This window comes from Puma concolor, chromosome B1 (genome assembly GCF_028749965.1).
Source record: "Puma concolor isolate L17-30 chromosome B1, mPumCon1.1.hap2, whole genome shotgun sequence".
Classification (NCBI taxonomy): Eukaryota; Metazoa; Chordata; class Mammalia; order Carnivora; family Felidae; genus Puma; species Puma concolor.
In genome coordinates this window covers 28,714,741-28,725,241 of record NC_141670.1, presented here as the reverse complement: position 1 = coordinate 28,725,241, position 10,501 = coordinate 28,714,741, and the positions used below count along the sequence as shown (strand labels likewise).

General features: G+C 43.2%; 1 protein-coding gene and 1 long non-coding RNA gene across 2 annotated transcripts in view; both read left to right on the top strand.

The window, feature by feature from the left end:
• Positions 1 to 52: 52 nt before the first annotated feature.
• Positions 53 to 3,489, top strand: LOC112869821 (uncharacterized). Its single transcript, XR_015250005.1, has 2 exons — positions 53 to 263; positions 3,018 to 3,489. It is a non-coding gene; the product is annotated as an uncharacterized LOC112869821 (long non-coding RNA).
• A 4,900-nt stretch (positions 3,490 to 8,389) lies between these two features.
• GSR (glutathione-disulfide reductase) overlaps positions 8,390 to 10,501 on the top strand; it is a 46,768-nt gene continuing 44,656 nt past the window's right edge. Inside the window, exon 1 of the mRNA XM_086703363.1 lies at positions 8,390 to 8,805. Within this exon, the coding sequence (XP_086559489.1) occupies positions 8,506 to 8,805 (300 nt within the window). The 5' untranslated portion in view covers positions 8,390 to 8,505. The remainder of the gene's footprint in view (positions 8,806 to 10,501) is intronic.

Below are 10,501 nucleotides of genomic sequence, written 5' to 3'. Positions count from 1 at the left end.
CAAGTCATTCCCCCCACGTCACATGGTGTCCCGGAGAGATAGGCAGTCTGGCAGCCCGCCTAGCCCAATCTTGTGAAAGCAAAGCTTGGGCGCTGGCGCGGCAGCTCCCCAGAGTCAAGGCCCGCAGCGTTCGCCCTTTTGGACTCTGTGGAAGCTGTGAAAAAGAACTCAAGAGTAAAATGTACCGGAAGAAAAAAGTGTACGGGCTGTTGACGCTGTGAGAAGGCAGCCCCTTGCCTCGGCCTTGTTGAAAAGAATTTATAGTGAGTATCCATATACCCACTCTACCACATAATAAAATAAATAATAATAATAATAAAACTGATTTTATCAAATATCTATCAACTTTCTTCTTTCTTTCTCTCTTTCTTTCTTTCTCTCTCTCTCTCTCTCTTTCAGCACAAGCTGTGGAGAGGGGATAGCGGGGGAGAGACAGAGAGAGAGAGAGAGAGAGAGAGAGAGAGAGAGAGAGAGAATCCCAAACAGGCTCCATGCTCACCACAAAGCCCCATGTGGGGCTTGATCCCATGAACCTGGGATCATGACCTGAGCCAAAATCAAGAGTTGGGCGCTCAACTGACCAAGCCACCCAGGCACCCCACAACCTGTCTCTTTTGATGCATTACAAAGATATGCATGATGCAGACATTAGTACACTTCCCCCAAAATACTTCAGTGTGCATATTAACTATAATACACGAATATGTATACGCAACTTCAGCATGCTGTTCATTAACTACAAAGACATAAACAACTGTACCATTCCTTGAGTTCCAATATAAACATTGTTAAAAGATAAACTGTGGCATATAAAATATTTTAAGTGTTTATTTGAGCAAAAATCTATTTGAATTGGGCAGCATCCAATCCAGTAGATACAAAGGAGCTCTGAGTTGCTATACGAAAATGAAAGACTTTTATAGCCAGAGGGAGAGTGAACAAGGAAGTTATTTTAGGCAAAAAAAAAAAAGGGGGGGGAGTTGGTTATTGCAAGCTTACTTTCCTTTAGGGGTGTTTCAGGCAGATTACTGAAGTAGTGCTGAACAGGCAATTCCATTTCTGGGAGAGCCAAAACTGTAATTAAGCCTCAGTTTGGTGACGTGGGGCTTAGCACAAGATTTGACAAATCTTGTCAAATATGGGGCTTGTTGTCTTCTTTTTAATAGCATACACCCATATCCCTCTCAAGACAAAACTTTGCCCAGAAAATAACCATTGCTCTGTCATTTTTTTTTTTCTATCATGGATTAGTTTTGCCTCTCCTAGGACTTCTATAAATGGAATTGGTGTTTGGATTAGGCTTTGTTTATACAGCAAAATTGTTTTTAACTTTTTATTTTAAAATAATTATAGGTTCACATAGAGTTATGGGAAATAGAGAGATCACATACATTTCTCTTTACCCAGTTTCTCCCAATGATAAATTCATGCATAAACCATAGCACAGTATCATAAACAGGAAATCAATATTGGCACAATCTACCAATCTTATTCAGATTTTACAAGTTTTACATACAATCGTGTGTGTATATGCATGTGTATTCGGTTCTATGCAATATTATCACTTGTATTGATTCATGTGACCACCACCAGTCAAGATACAGAACAGTTCCATCACAGGAATCTCTTGTGCTACCCTTTTATAGTCATAATCACCTCACTTTCTATCCCTTAACACCACCAAATCCTAGGTAATCATTAAATGTATCTCTAGCTTTTTAATGTTGTCATTTCAAGAGTATTATGGGGATGCCTGGGTGGTCCAGTTGGTTGAGCATCTGACTCTTGATTTCCCCTCAGGTCATGATTCCAGGGTTGTGGGATCAAGCCCTGTGTCGGGCTCTGCACTGAGCATGGAGCCTGCTTAAGATTCTCTCTTCTTCTGCCCCTCTCTCCCACTTGCACTCCCCGACTTTTAACAACAACAAAAAAAAGAGCATTATGTAAGTGGAATCCTACAGTGTATAACATTTAGAGATTGGCTGTTTTCACTCAGTATAATCTTGAGATCCATACATATTGTTATGTGTATAGATATTCATTCCTTTTTTTTAAAAAATGTTTATTTATTTAGGGGCACCTGGGTGGCTCAGGCGGCTGAATGTCCAACTTTGGCTCAGGTCATGATCTCCCGGTTCATGGGTTCGGCCCACATAGGGCTCTGTGGTGGCAGCTAGGAGCCTGGAGCCTGCTTCAGGTTCTGTCTCTCTCTGCCTGTCCCTCCCTCCTTCTCTTTCTCTCTCTCTCCCTCTCTCTCAAATAATGTGTATTTACTTTTGAGAGAGCACAAGCAGGGAAGGGACAGAGAGAGAGAGGAAGCACCAGGCTCTGAGCTGTCACACAGAGCCTCACATGAGGCTTGAACTCACAAACTGTAAGATCATGATCTGAGCCTAAGTTGATGCTTAACCAACGGAACCACCCAGGTGCCCCTCATTCCTTTATTATTATTAAATACTTTTTAAAATTTATTTTGAGAGAGTGAGTGAGCATGTGAGCAGGGGAGGGGCAGAAAGAGAGGGAGAGAGAACGAATCCTAAGCAGGTGCTGTCAGCACAGAGCATGACTCTGGGGCTCAATTCCATGAACCACAGTCTCATGACCTGAGCCAAAATCAAGAGTTGGGTGCTTAACCCAACTGAACCACTCAGGTGCCCCAATATTCATTTCTTTTTATTGCTGGATACTATTCCTTTTTTTTTTTTTTTCCTCTTTAAGTAAACTCTGTACCAAACGTGGGGCTTGAACTCATGATCAAGAGTCACAGAAGGGAGAGGGGGAGAATGATGTGACTAGAATAGTTATATAGAGCTATTACTATGGTAGTACTTCATTTGTTTAGCTGAGAGGTGTGGATGTTCGCTGCATTATTCTTTATATTTTGTTTACCTTTAATATTGCAAATACATTTTGAAAGTAATGTTATAGAAATAATTACATATTTAGATTCATAATAGGAATATTAGTGTTATTTTTTTTTTAATTTTTTTTTCAACGTTTATTTATTTTTGGGACAGAGAGAGACAGAGCATGAACGGGCGAGGGGCAGAGAGAGAGGGAGACACAGAATTGGAAACAGGCTCCAGGCTCTGAGCCATCAGCCCAGAGCCCGACGCGGGGCTCGAACTCACGGACTGCGAGATCGTGACCTGGCTGAAGTCGGACGCTTAACTGACTGTGCCACCCAGGCGCCCCATGTTATTTCTAAAGATTTTTATGCTATCCCCCATTTTCTTTCAAAATACATTGGTAACACAAATGGAGATCAAAAAGTGAAAGAACTATTGAGTGCATGTGTGATTTTCCCCTAGATGTGTCTTCTCAGGTAGTGTCCAATTTCCCAATAGCAAGCAGACTTGTTATTTTTGGAAAGATTCCTTCTACTTATCGTAAAATTTTCTTTTTGTTAATCTCACATTCAGTTACACCTATTGTTCTCTGTCTCTTCAGTGTTTATCCTTTGCCTCAATATTAAACACTACTGAGTAATGTTTGTTGTGTTCATTTCCTCATATTTTTATCCTCATAAAAGACTGCAATTATCTTTATACATGCATCATGAGAAATACATTTCATTGAGCAACTTGTATGTGCAAGCTTCCTTCTATACCACTATTTCCTGTACAGACTTCTCAGATTGTTTATAGAAATACTATTACCACCTTCCTTCTAGTATAATACATCTTGATCTGTAATCTCAACACAAAAGCTGTGATGTAAATTAGTCACTGATGAGTCATGAATACATTTCCTACAAATTACACTATAGAAAGAATGAAGAGGGAGAAAGAGGCTACGTTTATTTTTTTAATTTATTTTATTTTTTATAGAGAGTGCAAGTCGGGGAGTGGGACAGATGGAGAGAGGTAGAAAAAGAATCCCAAGCAGAATCCATGCTCAGCACAGAGCCTGATGCAGATCCCAAGACCCTGGGATCATGACCTGAGCCAAAATCAAGAGTTGGACACTCAACTGACTGAGCCACCCAGGTGCCCTAAGAGACTACATTTAAAAAGGAGAGTATAGTGCTAAGTGAAATAAATCAGAGAAAGACAAATACCATATGATTTCAGTCATATGTGGAGTTTAAGAAGCAAAACAAAGGAAAAAAGAGACAAAAAAACAGACTCTTAACTATAGAGAAGAAACTTATGGTTACCAGAGGGGAGGTGGGCAGGGGAATGGGTGAAATAGGTGATGAGTTTTAAAAGTACACTTATCATGGGGCACCTGGGTGGTTCAGTTGGTTGAGCATCCAACTCTTGATTTTGGCTCAGTTCATTATTTCAGGGTAGTGGGATCAAGTCACTTGCTGGGCTCAGCACTGACAGCGGGGAGCCTGCTTGGGATTCTCTCTCCCTCTCTCTCTGAGCCGCCCAAAATAAATAAATAAACTAAAAAAAAAAAAAAAAAAGTACCTTTATCATGACGAACACTGAGTAATGTATAGAATTATTTTTTTGGTGGTTTTTTTTTTTTTTTTTTTTTTAGAGGCTCCACACCCAACATGGGGCTCACACGATCCTGAGATCAAGACTCAGATGCTCTACCAACTGAGCCAACTACATGCCCCAATGTATAGAATTGTTGAATTACTATATTGTACACCCGAAACTAACACTGTGTTAATCATACTGGAGTTAACATTTTAAAAATTCAATTATACACTTACAGTAGGTAAATTTTATGTATGTAATACTCAATAGTTTAAAAAATGAATGAAGGGATAAAAAATGATTTTTGACATTTTCTCCTACACAAAATGTCATTTAAAAACATCTTGGAGGGGCGCCTGGGTGGCTCAGTCGGTTAGGCAGCCGACTTCGGCTCAGGTCACGATCTCGCGGTCCGTGAGTTCGAGCCCCGCATCCGGCTCTGTGCTGACAGCTCGGAGCCTGGAGCCTGTTTCGGATTCTGTGTCTCCCTCTCTCTGCCCCTCCCCTGTTCATGCTCTGTCTCTCTCTGTCTCAAAAATAAATAAACGTTAAAAAAAAAAAATTTTTTTTTAAAAATAAAAAATAAATAAATAAATAAAAACATCTTGGATCTTGTATTTTTACCACAGGACACTATCTATAATGGTTTCTTTCCAGTAATGGTTAAGACCACAGACTTCAAAGTTAGGACTTTAGGATTTGAATTCCTGCTCTGCCATTCACCAGCTGATCTTGTACAAGTTATTTATCCTCTTGGAACCTCAGTCTTTTCATCTATAAAATGGAGATAATAATAGTATTTATTTCTTGGGATGAGGAGGGGACAACATAGAGTTCTTAGCACTGTGCTTATTAAAGCTGTTAAGTACAGTGCTTAGCTTAGTACATATTAATTATTGGTTTATTATTTTGACAAATATTTCACAGTGTCTTTGTAGAAATCACCTAAGTGTGTCTAGTGTTCAAAAAAAATTCAATGATGCAATAATTATTATTTTTTTAATGTTTCTATTTATTTTTGAGACAGAGAGAGACAGAGCATGAGCAGGGGAGGGGCAGAGAGAGAGGGAGACACAGAATCTGAAGCAGACTCCAGGCTCTGAGCTGTCAGCACAGAGCCTGATGCGGGGCTCGAACTCACAGGCTGTGAGATCATGACCTGAGCTGAAGTCGGACGCTTAACCAACTGAGCCACCCAGGTGCCCCCAATGATGCAATTATTAACAGATGAAATAATTGCTTGGGGCTCTGCTATTTCTCACCAATCATGCTAGTTTATAATGATGTCATAAGACTATCACACTTGAATAACTTAGTTGATTTTCATTCTCAGCATTTTTTAAAAAGTTGTTTTGTTTGTTTAATCTTTACACCAAACATGGGACTCGAACTTATGACCTCAAGATCAAAAGTTCCATGCTCTTCTGACTGAGCCAGCCAGGCACGCCGATTTTCAGCATTTATTATCATCCTGAAACTACCTTTTATTAACTACATTAACTAAATTTTTACTTTAGTTGAGATATATATATATATTTATATATATATTTATATAAATATATATACATATATTTGAAGAGAAAACTTAGAAACAGTCTAAAGTCTTCAAGTGCTTGGGATATGGCTACCTGTTCCCCTTCCCATGGAAGTCAGAAGCAAAAGGTAAAAATACTTAAATGAAAATATTTTAGTCCCAAACAATACCTTATAAATCTTTAGTTTCAACATACTGCATGGAATTATGTAATTAGGTGGCCAAAAATTCTTTCTTCCTTTAAAACTAGCAGGGACATAAAACTGTACCTCCTTTCATCGTCTTTATGTTGTTTTATGGCATCCTTTTCCTCCCATATTTCCTGGTTCAAGACTTGTCATCATTGAGTATTGTACCCTCCCCCCCAATCTGTCAACTTCACTTCCTTATGCCTGTCCAGTCTGTTCTTCCTATCTGTTCTCAATACTGCCACCTTTGCCTCCTGATACAATTTCACCATCTCCAATTCATTTCATGTATTTCCAGGGAAAGATGCTTCTGAGAAATCTTCAGGGACTCCTTATCGCCTCTGGAGTGAAGTCTATACACCAAGCAAGGCTTTCCAGGACTCCACCCATCTTCCATTACCCACTTCAAAATGCTTATAGTCCGGCCAACCTGTGCTCCTCTACTTCTGTATCTACAATTCTTACCAACTAATTTCCTCCACTTTTTATTTGACATGCCTATCTCCTTTTTGTCAGCTTTCCCATTTCACAGATGAAGAAACTGACCTCTAGAGAGGTGAAGGGACTATGACAATGTCTGTGGTGGAAAATGAATCCAAGTTTCTCAGATTCAGATTCGTTACGCCTATCGTTTTTTGGCCTTTTGGCTAAGATCAAGGGCGGACCCTTTATTCCTAAACACTTCAGTGTGTATCTCTTAAGAACAAGGATATTCTCTTATATGAGCACAGTACAACGATTAAACTCAGGAAATTTTGCATTGATGTAGTGCCATCATATATTATACAGGCCACAGTTCAAATTTTACCAACTATCCTTCATAGTGAATTTTTCCCAGTCCAGAATCCCATCCCGAATCAAACCTTGTCTTCGTTTCTCATATTTCTTCAATATTCCTTAACCTGGACTAGTTCCTTTGCCTTGCTTTATTTTCAAGACATTGATAGTTTTTAAAGAGTACAGGCTAGTTGTTGTAAAATTCCCCTCAGTGTGGGTTATTCTGAGTGTTACCTCATGATTAGATTCAGATTATGGATTTCCAGCAGGGATACTACATAAATGAAGTTGTGTACTTCTTACTGCATCACATCACAGGGCACACCACAACTGTCTCATTACTGGCAATATTCAACTTTGATCACTTGGGTATGGTGGTGTCTGGGTCCCTGTAACGTTACTTTTTTTCCCCTTTGTGATCAATAAGAATCTGTGGGGACATATTCTAAGACTGTGTAAATAAGCTCCTCCCTGTCCCCCCAATCAAGTTTTCACCCAGGTGGTTTTAACATTCACTTATGTTTAATCACAATTATCATTATGAATAGTTGTAAAATGTTGATTTTTCTAACTCTGTTGCTCCTTCTACATTACGTGGCATTGTACTGAAGAATTTTCCTTTCTTCCTTATTACTTTCCTTATTACTTTTTAATCAGGGGGAAAAAAGCTTAAAAAAAAAAAAAAAAGAACTGGATACCATTTTAACTGGAATGTAGTTAGCTCCCATTCGCCTTCGGTGTGCTGGGCTCACTTCTCTGTGACATGGACCTTCACTCCTGGACCTACAGCGAGCTCTCTCAGCCTTGTGGGTGGTGGTCTGGGCCACAGCCTTGCAGACGGTGGACTACCACCACGCAAATTTAAAGCCCACTTACTCCTCTGTGGTGTTGCTGGTGGTTCAAACTATTCTAAAATGACACTCCAAGTCTCTATTGCTAGGGAGTGAAGTGCTACCTTTATGCTTAACCTGTGACTCACAAAAATATTTATTCCAATGTTTCCCAAACTAAATGTGCTTTAGAATCACCTGAAAGCTTAAAGTGTAGATTGCTGGGGTCTGGCCCCCAGAGACTCGGATTTAGTAGATCTGGATTAAGGCCCAGGAATCAACACTCGAACTTTGAGAACACAATCTCCAAAATAATGAAGGGCAAACCTCCCTTCCTTGAAAAGTTGCCGCCACTGGCAACTTCTAAGGTGCCCTCTCAGGAAAAGCCGAGTGAAACAAGGCGTTCATCCTTCCTCGCCCCACCGGCCTTCAGAAACCTACATTCGGTTGATGCCCTTCGGGTGCGGGGATCCCAGGTGCTGCGGTGAAGGCGGAGATCTCCCTAACCCGCTCTCTGTGGGCAGGGCCTGCCGGCTGGAGCGCAAGAAGGCGGGAGGGGGCGGGTCCCCCTCGGTGCCCGCCGGGCCGTGGCCAGGGAGCCCCACCCCTCCCCTGAACCCCCTCCCCCCAGCGCTCGGACCGGGTGCTTAGTCACCGTGAGGCTGCGCTTGCCCGGGGCGCGGCAACCCCCCTTACCCGGGACCGCCCGCGGGGCACCCCCGTCGTGCACTTCCGCGTGCATGGCCCTGCTGCCCCGGTCCCTGAGCGCGAGCGCGGGGCCGAGCTGGCGGCGGGCGGCGCGCGCCTTCCTCCCCCGCTTTCCGCTGCCTGAGCCGCGGCCCGCCCGCGCCCTCTCCCGCGCCATGGCGTGCAGGCAGGAGCCGCAGCCGCAGCGCCCGCCGCCCGCCGCAGACGTCGTGGCCTCGTACGACTACCTGGTGATCGGGGGCGGCTCGGGCGGGCTGGCCAGCGCGCGCAGGGCGGCCGAGCTGGGCGCCAGGGCCGCCGTGGTGGAGAGCCACAAGCTGGGCGGCACTTGCGTGAGTACGGGGTCCCTGCCCACGCGTCTGCTGGCGCCTCTGCGTCCGCAGCGCCGCGTCCCGCAGCCCGGCTTTCTCGTCGCTGTGCTGGGGCAGCCTGTCCTCTTTCCTGGTGCTGTCCGTCCGTCCGGAGATGGGTCCCCAGCGCCGCGCTCTCCGCTTTCCCACCCGCATCTGAGGTCAGGGTCCCAGCAGGTTTAAAGGAGAAAAGTGTAATAGGGCTCCCTTGCACCTCCCACAGCTGAGCCTAGGTCTGTTCCTGCCCAGGTGCAGTGTTAACCGTAGGTAGTTACTCCTCAAGGTGGAAGAGTATTGTATTCTTGCAGCTGGCTGGGGACTGGGACTGGGGATATACCCTTGAGGAATGCAGATCCTGATCCTCTCCTTTCAGCTTCAGGGGCAAAATGATTTACCGCACTTTCGAATCACCTAAGGAGTTGGAAGAATTCTGCCTAGGTTCCACGCCCATGGCTTCTCATTTCACTGGTCTGAAGTGCAGCCTGGGCTTTGGGATTTTTAGAAGTTCCACAGGTGATTCTGGTTGCAGCCAAGGTTGACAACCACTGCCTACAGGTTACCTTAATGTAGGATTTACAAAAATTCTCAGAATTTTGTCTTGTTGGGCCAGGGAGGGATTTTAAAACTGCTCCCCCAAAAGAAGGTTGTAAATCTTATGATTGAGAAGCTTTATCATTAAAAACAGTTGTTGTTGTTTTTCCCCCCATGCTATTGGTGTGGCTTTTTCTATTACAAAACTTGGGGGAGGAACTTGCTGTTAATATTTAAAATTCTGCATCCAAGAGTAACCTGGGGTTGGGGATGGGTTCTCCACATTCTTTTGGAGACTGATGTTTAAATTATACCAAACTGGGAACTCCTTAAGGGCAGGGATGGGTTCACGTGTTTGTGTACCTCATATCACCTTAACGAAATATCTTGCTCAATAATCATATGTGTAATAAATGAAACTCAAAATTGACAGTTTGTGAAAGGGCTGACTCCATTGTCCTGTAAGCAGTTTTCAAGTTCAAGGGGCGCATGGGTGGCCCAGTAGGTTAAGCATCCGACTCTAGATTTTGGCTCAGGTCATGATGTCATGGTTGTGAGATGGAGCCCAGCATCCAGCTCTCCCCTGAGCATGGAGATTCTCTCTTGGGGCACCTGGGTGTCTTAGTCCGTTAAGCTTCCGACTTTGGCTCAGGTCCTGATCTCGCGGTTTGTGAGTTGGAGCCCTGGGTCTGTGCTGACAGCTCAGAGCCTTGGAACCTGCTTCAAATTCTGTGTCTCCCTCTTTCTCTGCCCCTCCCCTGCTCACACTGTCTCTGTCTCTCAAAAATAAATAAATGTTAAAAAAAAAAAAAAGATTCTCTCACTGTTTCCCCCTCCCTCACTTGTGTGCACATATGTGTGCTCCCTCTCTCATTCTCTCCCAAACTAAATAAAAAAATAAACATTCATGTTCAAAATGAAAGTGGGAATGGAGGAAAGGATTGTCAACTTGGACCTTGACATCTTAGTCCAGACTCCCTTAGAAGTCTGTCTCTGCAGAAAGATTGAGGGGTGCCACTGTGAGACCCCCTGGACAGGTGGTGCGAGCACTTGACAACTTCTCATCTTCATACCTCTTTACTTTTCTAAGTTTTCCTTCTGTATTATGTCATGATCAGCTTGTGGCATCCATCATCATTGCCTGGTT